We start from the raw sequence: 19,783 nt of genomic DNA on the forward strand, positions 1-19,783 counted from the left end.
AAGAATTTTGGCATAAACCAGATATCTTGCTGATCAGGCAAAGATACCAATAAGTAACCTTTTCTACTAGTAGATGGATGAATCCCCCACCGGTCATCACCCTGGCCACATAAGGACCTTGTGTTGGACCGCCACCCGGCCTCTTACGCGTTGATGGACTGCCACCCAGCCACTTACACTTTGATAGACCGTACCACGGCCTGTCGCTTATGCCGACTCAATTAGATGGGCTTACTTCCCGAACATTGGGCAAGTAATCAATTCATTTATCAAAACAGCAACCTTGTTGCGAATATAAAATACACCATAGAGCCGGATCCCTCAGGTTTTGAGCGAGTATTTAAATCCCCTTAAAAGGAAGATCTTAAATATAAAAATGAGTTTTGGGATCCGCTCTAACTTTTAAAAATCATTTTGAAGACTCGAAAACACTTTAAAGAGTGTTTGGAGTAAAGGTGATTTAATGAAGTAAATCAGTCCCCATATATTAGAAAATATCTGAATATTATTATTTAAATAATATTCCCATAAAGAATAATCTTTATAAAAATAATTGAAGTAGAAGTATTAAAACTTATACTTGAAATAAACATTAAATAACCAAAGATATACTTATATGAAAGTATTATCTTTATTTGAATAATCGAAAATAAGTTTAATTATTAACACTTTATTCTCTAATGAAATAAAGAATATATTTCAGTAATAAGCGGAGTCATAATACCTCGAATGAATATTATAAATAATATTCATTAAATAAAATAAAGGAGTCATACATCCTCAAATGAATATTCAAATAATATTCAATTAATAAAATAAAAGGAGTCATAAGCCCTCGAATGAATATTCAAGATAATATTCATTAATAAATAAAGTTATCGAATAAACCTTATTCGATTAATAGTTTGGAAAACTATAACCATATATATATAAAAATATATATTATACTCGGGAACATCGACTCCCGGTTTAGAAATATGTTCACCTTTGGGTCCCCTATACTAAGGGTATACGCAACTACTGCTTATCTCTAGCATAGGTATTATGCAACTATAAGCATCGAAATCAACAGACAGATAACCAGATTACGAAACAGACATGCATATATACCATATCAGCATGCTCCAATATATCGCAACATTTGCTAATAACAATCATGGACTTATCACAAGATAATGCATATACATATATTTACATCACAACAACAGTATAACGGGTAGAAAACTTGCCTGAGCGACTTGGGGTGATAAAAGGCTCGGGACGAGTCTGGTAACCTATAAACAACAAGTAAGTTGGAATTAAACCAAAATCACTTGTAAATCTATACTTTAACTAACTTAGACTCTAACGCTTGTTTTGCGCTCACTGATTCGCTTAAGTCACTCGGGTACCCTCGGCTCCACCATTTTTAATAATTTAACCTTTACGAGTTTTAAAGCGATTCCTTCGCGAGTGTCTTACCAACTGCCTAACACACTTACCATAAATGTTTCATACATTAATTAACCCTTATTGGTCTTTAACCTATGTTTCAAAGTAAGGCGAGGGGAAAAGTTTCGTTCGCGAAACGCCGTTACTTGAAACGGTCGTTTCTCCTAAACCGTGCATCGGAATCGAACGAACTACATATCAAAACGAAGCTCGTAACATGATCTATCTAAACATGGCAGTGGTCATAATCTAGCAGGGGGTTCTCGGGTCCTAATGCTATGCACAAAAACAGTCCAAAGAAAATCGGACGTTACGATGGCTATGTTTACGCGATTTCCAATATTTTAAACCATTCAAACCCATTCCAAATCAACCTCAAATCCAACATACAACCAACATCCATCCTCATCACATCATAACAACCCCAACCAACTCAATTTAATCATTCATACTTATGCCTAAGCTTAACTTTAATCATACTTAAGTTCTTTTAATCAAAACCACAACATTTACCATTCCATTTCACTACCATTTCAAATCCCAAACTCTAATCACAACAACAAGCTACAATATCATCCTACTAATCAAAATCATCTTATAATATATAGGAATATAGGGTTTGGAGATGGTATACCTTCCTTGAAGTGGTGGGAGGAGCTAGGAAGCCTTAAGAAGCTTTGAGAAGTCTTAAGAATGCTTGGATCTTCAAGAAAACAAGAAAAACTTCAAGTTAAAAACTTGAAAACACTATTCATAGTCTTCTTCTTTGATTAAATGAAGAAGATTGAGAAGGAATTAATGGCTTAAACTCATGATATAGCCCTAACTAAGCATGAAGATGATTAGGGAATTAACTCACCAATTTAGGAGGCTTGGATCTTGAGTTTTTGAATTCTTGCCCATTTGCAATAGTAAAAAGCCGAGAGCATGATGAACCATGCCTTGGTTTCTTTTTGATTTTGATGAAAATGATTTTGCTTGGCTTGGTTGGCTTGTTTTTGTGTTTGATTTAGTTAATTACCTTGTTGCCCTTGAATTTGTGTGGTTAAAAAGCCACCACACCTCCTTCCTTCCCATGTCATGCTTGTGTCACCTTGCACATGTCATAATGCTCCCACTTGTCCACACCTTGTGGTTTGATGATGTCACAATCCCTGGCTTCTTGTACAAGCTTGTCTCTTGGTCACTTATTTATTTTACGGTTCGCTTATCTTTCGTTCTCGTTTATCGTTTGAGGGATCATACCCGGGATCTTATTACTTAGGTTCCCTTAACCTTTCTCAATATATTGTATTCCTTCTATGATCCTCTCTTATAATCCTTTAATTTAAATCCTTTTTATCCTGTTACCTTATACTCAATTCTCTCCGTATCTTGTGGATTTCCGGGAAAAATCAAAGTGTTCGGAATTGGATTCTGACGATCTTTACATACACTTATATACCACATAGAGTACTAATAATATCCCATAAGATCAATAACAGAACCCCTACATAGCGTGGCATGAAAAGTTTTCTCGTTCAGCAAAAACACTATTCATAAGGGTTTCAAAATTTCTCCAAAATTGGGGTTATTACATTCCTCCTCCCGAGTAATCTTCTCGGCCTTCTGCAGATGATCATAGCTCTTCTTCCTCCAGGACCACTGAGACATCCAGCGAGAGTGGCAGAGACGATGACATGGATGCCGAGGGCACCTCTGCCCCTTAGAGCTTTTCTAGCCCTGTATGGCTTATTTAATTTACTTTATCTTTAAGACTATCTTTATTTATCAGACTTTGTATTGCTTATTGGAACCTGTATTATTTATCTAACTTTATGCTTTTATCTCATGCACTTAGTTTACTTGTCATGCCATAGGAATTTTAAACATATTTTGAAAACTTTCTAAATTTCATAAACTTTTGGGATTCATCCCTTACACAAGTCTTAATAAACCTCAAACTTTAAAGAGGTGCCTTATAAAACTAAAACATGAAATCCTAAGAAGGCAAAGCTTCGAGGTGCTTTTCAACCTACTTGTCATCTGGACAAGTGACAATCGTGCTCAATCAATTTACACATAGTAAATCTTCAGGTTTTGTGCATACCAAGTTCTCGGGACTTCAAAACCATCAATAGTCTCTAGCTTGTAAGTTCCTCTTCCTTGGATACTTTTGACCTTGTATGGCCCTTCCCAATTTGGGGCAAGTTTTCCCTTCTGCCCAACACCGGAAGCTTCCACCTTCCTAAGAACTAAGTCACCTTGCTTGAAGAACATTTCTTTAACCCATAGGTTGTAGTAGAATGAAGCCTTTTTTTGATATTCCATTATCTTCGCATGGGCCTCATCTCGTACTTCATCGATTAGATCCAGGGCTAGTCTCTGCCCCTCCTCAGTTTCCTCAACATTAAAATCTTGGATCCTGGGAGACGAATGTGATATTTTCACGGGAACAAGTGCTTCAGCCCCATATGCTAACATAAAGGGAGTTGCTCCAGTTGTGACTCTACAAGTAGTTCTATAAGCCCATAGTATTGGGAGTATTTCATCCACCCATTTATTCCTTGATTTCTCGATCCTCTTCTTCAGTCCATCCAAGATTATACGATTTACCACTTCCGCTTGCCCATTGGCTTGCGGGTGAGCTACAGAGGTGAACCACAACTCAATCTCATTCTCCTCACAATATTTCTTGAATTCCTCATTGTTGAACTGTGTTCCATTATCCGTAACTAGGATACGGAGAATTCCATATCGGCACATGATGTTTTCCCACAGGAACTGTGCAACCTGCTAAGTTGTGATCTTGGCCAAAGGCTTGGCTTCAATCCACTTAGTAAAATAATCAATGGCTACAATCAGGAACTTCCTTTGTGCCATGGCCATGGGGAAGGGCCCAAGTATATCCATTCCCCACATGGCAAAGGGGATAGGAGAGTTGACGAAATTTAACATCTCGGGGGGTTGCCTAACAACCGACGCATTTTTCTGACAATGATCACACTTCTTCACATATTCTTTGGCATCAGCCATCATCTCTGGCCAATAAAAGCCTAAACGGGTTATCTTATGAGCCAACGCTCTGCCCCCCAGGTGTTGGCCACATATTCCCTCATGTACTTCCTCTAGAGCCAAACGTGCCTCATCGGGCCTGAGACATCTTAAGTAAGGAACCACATAAGATCTTTTATATAAAATCCCATCAATCAAGGAGTATCTCAGCGCTCGAACAGCCAACTTCCGTGCTTCAGTCACATCATTTGGCAGCCAACCAGTTTGAATATGGGCCTTAATGGGATCTATCCATGATGTCCTTAGCCCTATAGGAGCTACAAGCTTAACGTCAATGCTCCGTGTTTTCAAAACACGGAAGTATACACTTCCAGAACTTTCCTCTATCTGTGATGAAGCAAACTTAGACAATGCATCTGTCTTAGCATTTTCCTCTCTTGGGATGTGCTCAACATGGTATTCATTGAATTGAGTCATCACAGCCCTTACTAGGTGGACATACTTAGTCATTCTATCATCCCTTGCCTCAAATCTCCCTTAACCTGGGATATGACTAACTTCGAGTCTCCACAGACTTTTAAGTTCTTGACTCTCAGTGTCCCTGCTAGGCCGAGGCCAGCTATCAGAGCTTCATATTCTGCTTCATTTTTTGTAGTTGGGATGTCTAACTTCATAGCATATTCAATCAAGAACCCATCGGGGCTTTGTAAAACTAACCCTGCTTCGCTTGAATTTGTTATTGATGCTCCATCAAAATAGAGAACCCAATATTCCTTCTCCTTAACATCCCTTTTCTCGCCTCCTTTATCACCTTCTGTGTCTTGAGGTATAGTATCTTCCTGCCCCCGACTTCTTGGTTTGGTATGGTACATTCCACCACGAAGTCAGCCAATGTCCGGGCTTTTATTTCCGTTCGTGGCTTGTACTTGATGTAAAATTCTCCCAACTCTATTGCCCACTTATTTAGTCTTCCACTAGCTTTGGGACTATGGATAATATTTCTCAAGGGCTGATTTGTTAGCACTTCAATCTTATGAGCTTGGAAGTAAGGACGCAACTTCCTTGAGGCCATTACCAAGGCTAAAGCAAACTTCTCGATAGTTGAATAATTCAATTCAGCCCCATGCAGAATTTTGCTAACATAGTACACGGGTTTCTGGACTTTAAATTCTTGTTTAACTAACACAGCGCTCAAGGCATTTTCTGAAATGGCCAAGTAGAAGCATAAAGTTTCGTTCAAAGTTGGCTTGGCCAACAACGGGACCTGGTCCATATATTTCTTTAGTTCTTCGAATGCCTTCTGGCTTTCCTCAGTTTATACAAAATCCTTAACCTTCTTCAAGGACTTGAAGAAAGACAAGCACTTGTCCCCAGATTTGGAGATGAACCGCCCCAATGCAGCAACCCTTCCAGTGAGCTTTTAAACATCTTTGATAGTCTTTGGTGGCTTCATGTCCAAAATTGCCTTAATTTTACCAGGATTGACCTATATTCCTCTCTTGGAGACCATCAGTCCCAAAAACTTTCCAGATGCCACTCTGAAAGCACACTTCGCAGGATTTAGCATCATTTTGTGATATCTCAGGACCTTAAAAGCTTCCCTCAAATTGGTTATATGGTCAGTTTTCACTAGACTCTTGACTAACATGTCATAGACATAAACTTCCATAGTCTTGCCAATAAGATCCTTGAAAATCTTATTTACCAACCTTTGATAGGTGGCTCCTGCATTCTTGAGACCAAATGCCATAACAAGGTAACAATAAACACCAAAGTCAGTGATGAATGATACCTTTGGGATGTCATCCTTGTGCATCTTGATCTGATTGTATCCACTAAATCCATCCATGAAGCTCAGCATCTCATGTCCATCAATAGCATCTATTAATGTATCTATCCTTGGCAATGGGAAATAGTCCTTGGGGCATGCGTCATTCAATTCGGTGAAATCCACACACATCCTCCATTTTCCATTAGCCATCTTTACCATCACAAGGTTTGCTAACCATTCCGGAAATTGTATCTCCTCAATGAAACCAGCCTCTAAGAGCTTCTCTACTTCATGTTTAATAGCTTTTTGCCTCTCTGGAGCAAAGCTTCTTTTCTTCTGCTTAACAGTCTTTCAATTTGGATCCACATTCAGCTTGCGAGTAATCAGTTTCGGGTCTATTCCTGGCATATTAGCTGTCGACCATGCAAACACATCACCGTTTTCTTGAAAAAAATTTACCAACTTCCTTCTAAGGGGTTCCTCTAGTGTTGCTCCAATGAAAGTCACTTTTTCGTGATCCTCGGGAGCCAAAGGAATCGAAACCAAGTCTTTAGCTGGCTTCCCTCTTTTCTAATCATTCTCACGGATATCCAGATCTTCAATAGGAAGAACCTGCCCCCAACTTCATCTGCCCTAAGGGAGGCCACATAACAACTTATTGCCATCTTTTGATCTCCTCTCCCTTCTCCAATCCCATTCCTGGTGGGAAACTTCATCACTGAATGGTAGGAAGAAGGGACTTCCTTAAAGGCATGTATTCCCATTCTTCCCATGATTGTATTGTAAGTTGAACTAGCCTTCATCACCATAAAGTCCAACATTTGTGTTGCTTGCCTTGGTTCCTGACCTATGGTCGTTGGCAACTTAATTATCCCTTCCACGGGGTACTTCACTCCTGTGAATCCATATATTGGCATATCGGTCAGGGTTAATTGAGAATCATCGTAACCCATCTTTAAAAAGGTATCATGGAGTAAGATGTCCACCGAGGCACCGTTATCTACAAGGACGCTCTTCACCGGGTTGTTCCCTATTATTGGTGTTATGACCAGCGGGTCGTCATGAGGAAACTTCACACCCTCCAAGTCAGAATCATCAAATACCATTATCACTCATGTCCTAGCCCTCTTTGGTGCTTCCCCAACAATATGCATAACTTCTCTAGTATATGCTTTCCTTGAGTTCTTGGATAATCCAGCAGCAGTTGGTCCTCCAAAGATTGTATTTATCACATGCCCTCGGGGTCGCGGTCCTCCAAATATTGCATTTATCACCGGTCCCCTAGGCTGGGGATTTCGCCTCTGATCGTCTTCATCCCTCCTACTATCATCAAAGTTTTTTCTCCCATTGTTATTCCTATCTCCTCCATCTCCAGTGTACTTGCTCAACCTTCCTTTTTGAATGAGGAACTTTATTTCATCTTTCAATTGTCTACACTCATCGGTGTCATGACCAGCATCCTAGTGAAATCTGCAATATTTACTCTTATCTAGCTTGGTAAGATCAGCCTTCAGGGGTTTAGGCCAACGAATGTCTCTATCTTTCTCAATTTTCATCAAGATCTGGCTTCTAGGAGCATTCAACTTAGCATATTCAGTGAACTTTTGCCCAGGTCCTCCCTTCTTCGGGGTCGAATCAGTGTTTTGCTCAGTTCTAGGATACTTGTCCTTAGCAAAATACTCTAGATCAGTCTTTCACTTCTTGCCACCAGCGGGCTCGTTATTCATTACTGTCTTCCTCATGCTCTCTTCCACTTTTATGTATTTACAGGCTCTATCTTGGAGCTGCAACATGCTTTCAGGGGGGCGCTTGGCCAAGGACATCTTGAAGAACTCGTCCCTAGTTCCCTGTTGCAGTGTTATCATAGCTACCTTGTAATCAAGGTCTGGGACTTTTAAAGCTTCCTTTGTGAAATGATTCAGATAGTCTCTCAAGGATTCCTTCGCTCCCTGCACAATGCTCATGAGGGATGCTGAAATTTTCGCATGCACTATCCCGCTGATGAATTACTTAATAAAAGCCTGACTTAGTTCTCTGAAGGACCCAATAGAATTCGGGGGCAAACGGCTATTCCATCTTTGAGCCATTCCCGACAGGGTCTGAGGAAAGGCACGACACTTCATAGCGTCGTTTACGGGCTGCAACAACAGTGCATTAGAGAATGTCCTGACATGATTAGCGGGATCTCCAGTACCATTATAAGCTTTGATGGTGGGCATCTTGAACTTCCTTGAGATATGGGCGCTCACTATTTCATCAGTGAATTGCATAGTAGGATCATCAGGATCTCCAAGGGGAAGAAGACTGCTTGGATCATCCCTTGGAACAACAGTCCTTCTCTGTAGCGGACCATCCAGGTCTATGATTGGTGGAGGATTTCTCCCCCTTAGAGATAATGGGGGTCTGGAGGTCTGATGCGCCTCCAAGTCGCGCTTCAGCCTTTGAATCTCAGCCTCGTGAGCCCTGATTCTCTCCTGCACTTCTTGGGGATTCATCCCTCGAATGCTCCTTGGACGCTGGTTACTATCAGGCATTGGCTCTTTACCAGCACGCCTTCTTCTTGGGGCCACATCATCATTCTAAGATTCGGAGTCTCTCTCAGTATAAGGACCTATAAATGCTTGATCCTCAGGGATACGAGCCAAACCTCATATAAATTGTGGAGTCTGCCCTTGTGCTTCACTCCTATTAGCATGTCCACTTCCTCCAACCTCGGGGTAAAGGGGCATCCTATAAGGGGGGTTAGTGGTCACCACAATTGAATACTCATACCCAATGGGTCGAGAATTCACAGGTGTATGTAGCTGTTGAAGTTGGGAATTCATCCCTTGAGGAGCCGGGGGAATCGTTCCTTGTGGCTGAGGTTCAGGCGCCAAATGTTATGGGTTAAAAACTAAGGTATATTAATTGATGTATTTAATACTAGGGTTTGTGAGCTTCGAGGCTCGATTTGACTGCTCCTGTGTCTCGTGACTCGATCTGCCTTAACAAGATGCCTACGTACCTTGCTGATTGCCAAGGATCAAGTCAAAAAATGTAGTTCTGATATGTGGGTGAGACCCCTTATATAGATATTGAAAGTCCTTGAATTGGACTAGAGTTAGGAGACTTGGTGGGCAAGTCTCTGAATTAGAATGGACTTTGGAGTCCTAAGAGGTAGGAAACTGATTCCATATCCCATGAGGTTCTTTGGAGGCCAATCTTCAAGGAATTATATTCCTAACTGGACTTAATTCATCAGCTGATTTATCCCTTATTTATTAATTATTAAATTAATTAATATTCAGGATTTTGGGCCCTTTTTAATGGGCCTAGCTGTCAGCTCAATTCTGATATAATTAATGCAATATTAATTACGCAATCAGGGTTTATTTTATTCCCTATCAGAAATCCATAAATAAATCCGCTAGAACCCCACAATAACGATTAGCCCATAATTGGAGTCATCATCAACGCGGGTTCCAATGAAAGCATGGTATAATTAATGTAGTTTTATAAACAAATAAAACCGAATATGAAATAAAAGTAAAGCTTCAAGAATAAGAAAACTAGCATCCAACTACAACTTAAAACAAAGAATCACAAGAATAAACTAGATCTTCTTCGCCTTGGTGTAATTGTGCTCTACGGTCTTCTTACTCCTTCTCTTTAGCTTTGGTACATCTCTCCCTATGAAAAACGTCTTTATTTATGTATATATATGCTGTAGAATTGACCAGGGCTTCAAACTCTCAAAATCCCAATAAAAATAGAATTCTGCTATCCCAACCTGGCGCGACTCCGCGCTTGACCAGCGCAGGCGCGCCGAGTTTCTGCACATTGGGCGCGGTCGCGTGCTATTTCAGCGCGGGCGCGCTGTCCTCCTGAATAAAATTCTGATTTCTTTTTTCTCCTTGCTGATTTGAGCCGGTCTTTTCATGAGCCTTTATTCCAACACCATCCAAACACCAAATTAGCACTAAAACCATGCTAATTTACCTGATTACCTGGAAAATGCCTGTAATACAAAAATACTACAAAAATACGTAAAAGCACCAACAACTCGAGTACAAATACACTAATTCAAAGCTTTACGGAGCATACTAAAGTGTCATAAATGCCACTCAACATACCCCCAAACTTGAATTGATACTTGTCCTTAAGCATAAAAAGACGCAAAGAATAAGAAATAAAAAATATGCATGAATGCAACTAAATGAATGCAATGCAATAATCCCCAATAGAATAACTAAACCAATCAACAAGCAACATCTCAACAACTACAGTTATTCGCATAAAGATCAATAAAATCCCATAAATCAACCTACAAACCAGAGACGTGCATGTATGCAACTGCTTACAGATATACTATCGCAACTAGATCAATAATCATGACTCACTACTTATCAAAGCAATCGTAAGGTTATAAATAAAATAAAAGCTAGACTTAAAATAACTTATAAAACTTCAATTCTTATTTTGGAGTTTTATATGGATACACGCATTTATTCACAACAAAATAACACAAGTATGCTTATTTGACCGTGCAATGAGTGAGGTCCACAAAGGACTTATACAATACTACCCATGTAGCGAGCGTTAGGTTAGCGGATCCCAGATTATAAAAGCCTTAGGTCACTAGGCACAAAGTCCCCTAAGAACTCAATAACTCGAGTACTAAAGAGCCCACTCGTGATCAATTATACATAACACTTTTTCTTTCTTTTTTTCCATTTTTTCTTTTTTTCATAAATTTCTGAACGAGTGCGTTTCGCCCCATCTCGCTCAACCCTAGACTACTCATATAAATATGAGCCGGCTACTAGCCATTTGACACCTATCCACAACAACTAGCAATGATATCCAATTTTATCCAATTTTTTAAAAATACATGTTATTCTATCATTAGGAGAATATCCTAAATTCTAAATATAAATAAGTGATTAAACCTCGACAAATAAACAAACCATGATCATGATCTATCACTCAAGCAACTTATAAGACTTAGTGAAATACAACTGTCTCTAGCATGCAAATCAATTCGATAAGATTTAACATCACTAAATACGACATCACTACACTAGCATCAATATTACAAATCAATCGGAAAAATTCATCTAAGGGATCATGTTATAATGCAAATGCATGAAACTATATGAACAAACTATCATAAAAACTACCAAAATAAAAATAAAAAAACTACACGGTAAAATATGCAACTACATGCACTAAACTATCATGAATATGCAAACTATATGCGACTCACACAAAAACATATCCCTTAAACTACTACCCCCAAACTTAAAATTTTCATTGTCCTCGGTGAAGGTAATAGTAAGGAATCAGGTATACCTACTCGGAATCAGGATCGTCACCCTCAACGGGTGGAGTGTCAGGCATGTTTGGAGGTGGATACATGGAGTCCTCCCCAAATACTGACCACTAGATGTCAACACATATGGCTCTGAATGAAGTCCCTAGTGCCTGGGTGAGATCACGTGCAAATCGACTATGGATGTCATGCATCGCATCCATCCTCCTCGCTAGATGCCTATGATGCGTCGTACTCAAACCAGCACCGCCCTATGTTTCCTCCTCCTACTGCTGCTGTTGCGATCTCGAAGGACCAATCTCCTCTCCCAACTGAGCTCTCCATGCTGCTCGATGAACCTGCAAAGTCCCACCAGCATAAGTATGATCCACTTGCCTTCCACCGGGTAGATGGTCATAAGAATAACCAAGCCCCTTAAGATCGGTCTTCCCACCATACCATTATGTCATGTTTAGCAGCATAGAATTGTCGATAGAAGCACTAGGATGTTGCAGCTGCTCATGTGCGAGGGTATAGAACCCGTAGTACCTCCTCGCAAGAACCTCAAAATACCTTGGTAAATAACCATCCCAAGGTCCACATAGTCGCCCTAAGAATACCCCATAACAGACGAGCACGCTCCACAGTAATCTCATGCACATGAGATGATGGCATGATGTTAGCACAGATAAACGAATTTCAGGCACGTGCAAACCTGTTCATGCATGAAACAGGGAACATGGAATAATCAGTCGTGCCCCTCTTGAACTTCCAATGAGTCTCAGGCACACAAAGAGTAGCAACTATCAAATCCAAATCAAAGTCCTCCGGGGTCTTATCATTCCAGGTATCCAGACCGGGCTTTCTCGCAGTATGCTCAATCACCCTCCTTATCGCATCTGCACCGTACTCCACCGTCATCCCCTTAACCATAATGATCCCGTTCTTCTCCGCCTTTGCATTATCATAGAACTCATGAAAAACACTCATGGGCACAACAACGGGTGTCTCGCAAAAAGCAACCCAACCCATCTCCAAGATCATCTCCAACAACTTACCATATTTCCCTGATGGCAGAATACCTCGCTCCTTCTCTATAGGCTTCGAGAGAAGCCTCGTATACTCCACTTCAGCATCGGGAGTCGAAAGCCTCGGCATCACACCACCTGCACTCGAAGAATCAGTGGTGCTGCTGCTGACTTGAGTTCTTTATCTCTTGGGTGCCATTGGGATTGAATAAAAGATAGGTATTTGAGAGATAATTGTGTTTAAAATTTTGAGAATTGGTGGAGAAGTTTGTGTATAACTGTGTGTATATATAGGAGGTGAGAAGAGAACTAGATATGGAATAAAAATGGGAATTGATTATGGGAATAGTGGGAATAATGGGTTTAATTTGGAGGGGGAAATTTGGGATGTGGAAGAGTAAAAATTGGGTGGAAATTGATTTTCTATTAAAAACCCTGATTTTCTCTTCACAAACTGCTGTTTTTTTGAATAGGGACCTCAATGCGGCCGCGCGCTTTACCAGCGCGGGCGAGCTCACCTTTTGCAAAATCAGCGTGGGCGTACTTGGTTTCTAGAATTCCAGCGCGGCTGCACGCTAGATCAGCGCGAGCACGCTCAGCTTCTGAAGTTGGCCCTGAAATTTTCTGTTCTTCTGATTTTTTTGTGTTTTTCTCCTTTCTTCTTGCTTCCTCTACCTACTAATGTACAACAAACATGGGTTGCTTTTCAAAAGGCGCTTGCTTTACATTGTTAGCTTGACGTAGAAATGTGAGATCAAACGGACAATAAAATGACACCAACCACCTCTCGGTTTGCCGTGTCATCATAGTAATGCTTCAACCTCTGACCATTTACCTTGAATTCTTGGCCCAGATCATTCTCAAAAATCTCCACCGCTCCATGTGGAAACATAGTTTTGACAATAAACGGCCCTGACCACCTTGACTACAACTTTCAGAGAAAAAGACGGAGACGTGAGTTAAACAAAAGAACTTGTTGCCCTAGCACAAATGATTTGAGCACTAGACTTCTATCGTGCCACATTTTGACTTTCTCCTTATACATTTTGTTGTTTTCATATGCTTGAAGTCGAAACTCGTCGAGTTTATTCAATTGAAGCATCCTCTTCTTTCCCGCTGCATCCAAGTCCAGATTCAACTTCTTCAAAGCCTAATACGCTTTATGCTCCAGTTCCACCGGCAAATGACACCCTTTACCATAAACCAACTGAAACAGTGACATTCCCAATGGAGTCTTGTAGGATGTTCTATACGCCCAAACAGCTTCGTCAAGCTTCAAAGACCAATCTTTACTTGATGGACACACAACCTTCTCTAAAATATGATTGATCTCTCTGTTAGATACCTCAGCTTGACCATTCGGTCGAGGATGATAAGCCGTAGCAATGCGATGATTCACATTATATCTTTACATCATAGCAGTGAACTTGTGATTACAAAAATGCGACCCCTCATCACTGATTAAGACTCTTGGAGTTCCAAATCTTGTGAATATCTGCTTATAAAGAAAATTAAGCACTACTTTTGCATCGTTCGTTGGCAACGCCTTAACTTCAACCCATTTCGACACATAATCAACCGCCAACAAGATATACAGATTGTTACAAGATGAGACAAATGGCCCCATGAAGTCAATTCCCCAAACATCGAAGACTTCAACCTCGAGAAATACATTAAGAGGCATCTCATACTTTTTGGACATATTACCCACACGTTGACATCGATCACATTTCAAAATGAACTGATGACCATCTTTAAACAAAGCCTTCCAAAAGAAACCTGCTTGAAGAATATGAGCTGCTGTCTTTTCTCCACCATAATGTCCTTCATATGCCGTTGAGTGAAATATCGCAAGATCCCCCCCCCCCTCGTTTAGCTGTAAGGAATACATCTCCTGATGATTTGGTCAGCTCCTTGTTGAAAAAGAAATGGCTCATCCCACATATACCACTTCACTTCATGCAAAAACTTCTTCTTTTGAGTGTATGACAAGTCGGGAGGCATGATATTACTCACAAGGTAGTTCATAATATCTGCAAACCACGGTTCTTCCTCTTGCACTCCAAATAGCTGCTCATCGAGAAAAGACTCATTTATTAATATCTTATACAGTGAAGTTGCAATTGGATCCTCTAAACACGAGAGATGATCAACGACTTCATTTTCAGTCCCTTTTCTGTCCTTGATCTCTAATTCAAACTCCTGGAGTAAAAGAACCCATCGAATCAATCTAGTCTTCGAGTCCTTCTTCAAGACGAGATATCGAATGGCAGCGTGATCAGTGAAAACTTTCACCTTCGTCTGAAGCAAATAAGATCGAAATTTCTCAAAATCGTAGACAATAGCCAAAAGTTCTTTCTCCGTAGTTGTATAATTTAGTTGAGCACCATTAAGAGTCTTACTAGCATAGTAGACTACATGAAATATGTTGTTCTTTCTCTGCCCAAGAACTATTCCAACTGCATAGTCACTTGCATCGCACATCATCTCAAAAGGTTGACTCCAATCGGGTGCAATTATGAAAGGTGTTGTGATTAAACTCTTCTTTAATAACTCAAAAGCAGCTACGCACTCATCATCAAACTTAAACGGTACATCCTTCTCCAGAATATTGCACAAAGGTTTAGAAGTTTTTGAGAAGTACTTGATGAACCGCCTGTAGAAGCCCGCATAACCAAGAAAACTGTAAACTCCCTTAACAGAAATTGGTGGGGGAAGATTTTTGATGACCCCCACTTTGGCTTCATCTACCTCAAGACCCTTACTAGAGACCTTGTGCCCAAGAATAATGCCATGTCTCACCATAAAGTGACATTTCTCTCAATTGAGAACTAAATTGGTCTCAACACACCTCTTGAGAACGTCGTCTAGATTCTGCAAGCACTCAACACAAAGAAATCGTCCATGAACACCTCCACATTTTGACCAATCATATTAGAGAAGATAGCCATCATGCATCTGTGAAATATGACCAGTGCTCCACATAACCCAGAAGAAACTCTTCGAAAGGCGAAAGTACCAAATGGACAAGTGAAAGTAGTCTTCTCCTAATCTTCTGAAGTAATGCAAATTTGATTATAGCCAGAATAACCATCCAGAAGATAGCAGTACTCATACCTAACCAATCTGTCAAGCATCTGATCAATAAACGGCAGAGGGAAGTGATCTTTTCTTGTGGCCTTGTTCAGTTTCTTATAATCCATGCAAACTCTCCACCTCATGACTGTTCGAGTAGGAATGAGCTCATTCTTCTCATTAGAAATGACTGTGATACCTCCTTTCTTTGGCACACACTAAACTGGGCTCACCCATGAACTGTCAGAAATGGGATAGATGATTCCTGCATCCAGCCACTTAAAAATTTCCTTCTTTACGACTTACTTCATGATTGGATTTAGCCTTCTCTGTTGCTCAACAGTAGGCTTGCTTCCTTCCTCCGGAAGAATTTTGTGCATGCAATACGAAGGGCTGATTCCCTTGTATCTATTATAGTCCAACCAATTTCTGATTTGAATTCTCTAAGAATTCTTAAAAGCTTGTCCTCATCGCTACCTGAAAGATTAGATGCAATAATAACAGGCAGAGTAGATGCATCACCTAATAATGAATACCTCAAATGTTCAGGTAAAGGCTTAAGCTCAAGAGTAGGTGCTTCCTCAATAGATGGCTTGAGGCGCTTAGGAGCTTTGTTCAACTCCTCTATTCCCAGAGATTCAAAAGGCATATCAATCTTCCTTTTCCAGGGAGAAGCATTCAGAAATTGCAACTGCTCATCCCCTTCATCATCTTCACTATCGGAATTCCCCAACAAGGCCTTCTCTAAGGCATCACACCTTAGCAATTGATCAAGTTCTTAAGTAACCATAGAATCAACCAACTCCACTTTAAACCACTCCTCATTTTCTGTAGGGAACTTTATGGTATTGAACACATTAAAAGTTATATCATGATCCATCACTCTCATGGTGAGCTCACCCTTCTCCACATCTATCAAGGTTCAGCCAGTAGCCAAGAAAGGTCTTTCCAAGATTATGGTAATCTTCTTATCCTCCTCGAAATGAAGAATTACAAAATCAACAGGGAAGATGAGTTTATCCACCTTGACTAAGACATCCTCCACAATACCTCGCGGATATGTAATAGAACGGCCGGCCAACTGCAAAGTCATATAAGTAGGCTTTGGATCAGGCAAGTTTAACTTCTTGAAGATTGACAAGGGCATCAGATTGATGCTAGCTCCCAAGTCACATAGACACACACTTTTCCAATGGTGCATGGAATAGTGAAGCTTTCGGGATCTTTAAGCTCTAGAGGCAACTTCTATTACAGCACAGTACTGCATTCCTTTGTGAGAGAAACGGTCTCTAAGTCATCAAGCTTCACCTTCCTAGAGAGAATACCTTTCATAAACTTCGCATAACTAGGAATTTGTTCAAGAGCTTCAGCGAAAGGTATGTTGATGTGAAGTTTCTTGAACACCTCCAGAAACTTCTCAAATTGCTTATCCAGCATTTTTTTCTGCATCCTCTTCGTAAAAGGAGGTGGGGGATAGATCTATTTCTCTCTTGTATTACCCTCAGGAGGAGTGTGCTCAACAGTAGTCTTCCTTGGTTCCACTTCTGCTTCCTTCTGTACTTTTTCTTCTTCAGCCTCAACTTCGGATTCCGGAGTCTTAGCTTTTTCAGGCTTCGCAACCTTTCCAGACCTCAATGTAATTGCCTTAATATGCTCCTTAGCTTCCTTCATGCCTGACACTTCAGTATCGCTTGGTAGTGTGCCAGGTTGACGATTCAGTAATGCATTAACAATTTTCCCAATCTAATTCTCCAAGGTATTGATAGACACAACTTGGCTCTTACACATGAGCCTCAACTCCTTCAATTCAAATTTTTCATTAGCTTGCGATAGCTGCTGAAGTTAAAGTTGTTGCCTGGGGGCATATTGCGGTTGCTAAAAACCAGAAGGGTTATACTGCTTTGCTGTGTATGGCTGATAAGATTGTTGTACCATATTCTGATTATTACTCCAGCTGAAGTTAGGATGATTATGGTTATTTGGATGATAAATGGCTGGAGCTTGTTGCTGTGATCTCCGAAAGTTGTTCACAAATTGAGATGATTCGCTAGAAATAGCGCACTGCTCAGTTTCATGCGCCCCCGCACAAAGCTCACAAACACTAGTGATTTGATTAACTCCAAATTTCGCCAAAGAGTCCACTTTCATCGTCAAAGCTTGAAGTTGAGCAACTATAGCAGTAGATGTATCCACTTCCAGAATTCCTGCTACCTTGCCTTGCAAAATTCTTTGCGTAGGATTCTGATATTCATTAGCTTCCATGAGCTCAATCAACTCATAAGCTTCATTATAGCTTTTGGCCCATGAGGCTCCACCAGACGTTGCATCGAGTATAGGTCTAGACTGAGCACCCAAACCATGGTAGAAACAGTTTATAATCATCCAAATAGGCATGCCATGGTGTGGGCACTTCCTTAGCATCTCCTTATATCGATCCCAAGCCTCACACAGAGATTCTCCAGTTTGCTGAGCAAACTGAGTAAGAGCATTCCAGATTGCAGCAGTCTTCGCAATATGAAAGAATTTAGTGAGAAACTTTTATGCAAGATCCTCCCATTTGGTGATAGACCCTGGTGGTAGAGAATGTAACAGCATCTTCAGTCACCCCATTGAACTTGAAAGTGTCGCAGATCTCGATGAAATCCCTGATGTGCATGTTGGGGTCTTTTCTAGGAGAACCCCCAAACTGAACTGAGTTCTGTATTATCTGAATCATGCTCGACTTGATCTCAAAAGTGTTAGCTGAGATGGCTGGTCTGATGATGCTCGACTGAATATCATCGATCTTAGGTTGAGAATAGTGCATCAGAGCCTTAGGATTTTCTGCTTGATCTCCCATCACTACTAGAGCTGGTTCCTCGACTTTCTCTTCTTCTTCTACTTTCTCTTCATCCTCAAAAACTTCCCTTCGAATCACTACAGCTTCTTCCTCGGCTTGATCCATATTTCTCTTACGAGCCTGTAAACGCGTATGCATACACGCTCGCTAGAGTACCTGAAATACGACAAAAAAAAGAGTAGGTAAGTAACAATGCCCGAGTTAATAAACTTTAATGATCACTGATGATAAACACATAAACTAAAAGTTGACACTGTTCCCCGGCAGCGGAGCCAAAACTTGTTAGTCGCTAAACACGCGCTAAAATTCACGCAAGTATACGCGTTCGCAAGTAATATAAGATATAAATCAGATTTAGGGAATGGTTTAGGTTAACTTTATGATTTATGCACTTATGCAACAATGATATGCCAATTATTCAATGCTAAGACGAATAACAAATTGGGTTTTGATTATACTACGATTAACTATTGAAAATTATACTAGAGAATATTAACCAAAGAGAGTAAAGAGAGTTGAATAATATATGACAAAAACATGGGATTCTAACTTCATTAAGTACTTCATTCAATAGCCTTTTTGTTCTTAACCTTAGCATGTAATGGTGATAACACTAATCAGATAATATGAAACTGATAAACGCCAACTTTCGTTGTACGAATACTATACTACCAGATATCCACAAAAGAGATAGAAGCTAAATAGACACCAATTATATTGAGACCCTATATGTCTATAGAATTTGACAACATAACAGTTTAATGCACAAGTTATCTATTGCGATTATATAGGGTAAGTAAAATGGTTAAAATTACCTACGAATCATGCATAACAATAACACATGAACCTATGCTAGCTTGGCAAGTTCTAAATCCTTAAATTCACTTTCGCTTCATTAAGAATTAACACGCTACCTTATAATTTTGCGACACTCATAAGAAGAATAAGCACAACCAATACTAGATTATCGAACAAATCAACTAATGAAATCCATAAATAAATCCGCTAGAACCCCATGATAACGATTAGCCCATAATCGGACTGATCATCGACGTGGGTTCCGATGAAAGCATGGTATAATAAACGTATTCTTTATAAACAAATAAAACCGAATACGAAACATAAGTAAAGGTTCAAGAATAAGAAAACTAGCTTCCAAAGTTATAACTTAAAATAAAGAATGTGGCGCCCTCCAAACTCGGGTCAGAAGTTTGGGGTCCACACACACACACACGCCTTATTAATAACCTGCTTATAACAATGATAAAGATAATAATAATGATATGCAGTGACCCTACTTACCGATTACCATGGACCGCAACATGTTAAAGTAAGCACACAAGCCAACCACACTT

At 40.1% G+C, this 19,783-nt stretch overlaps 1 protein-coding gene and 1 non-coding gene across 2 annotated transcripts; one reads left to right on the plus strand and one right to left on the minus strand.

The window, feature by feature from the left end:
• Positions 1–3,445: 3,445 nt before the first annotated feature.
• On the minus strand, positions 3,446–3,894 carry LOC141685267 (uncharacterized). Its single transcript, XM_074490380.1, has 2 exons — positions 3,543–3,894; positions 3,446–3,456 (listed from the first exon to the last, which is right to left on the minus strand). Exons 1-2 carry the CDS (start codon positions 3,892–3,894, stop codon positions 3,446–3,448), a joined length of 363 nt encoding a protein of 120 aa, XP_074346481.1.
• A 14,087-nt stretch (positions 3,895–17,981) lies between these two features.
• Positions 17,982–18,088, plus strand: LOC141688581 (small nucleolar RNA R71). The gene has a single exon (XR_012562015.1). It is a non-coding gene; the product is annotated as a small nucleolar RNA R71 (small nucleolar RNA).
• The last annotated feature ends 1,695 nt before the right edge of the window (positions 18,089–19,783 follow it).

Source organism: Apium graveolens, chromosome 9, assembly GCF_009905375.1.
Source record: "Apium graveolens cultivar Ventura chromosome 9, ASM990537v1, whole genome shotgun sequence".
Taxonomy (NCBI): domain Eukaryota; kingdom Viridiplantae; phylum Streptophyta; class Magnoliopsida; order Apiales; family Apiaceae; genus Apium; species Apium graveolens.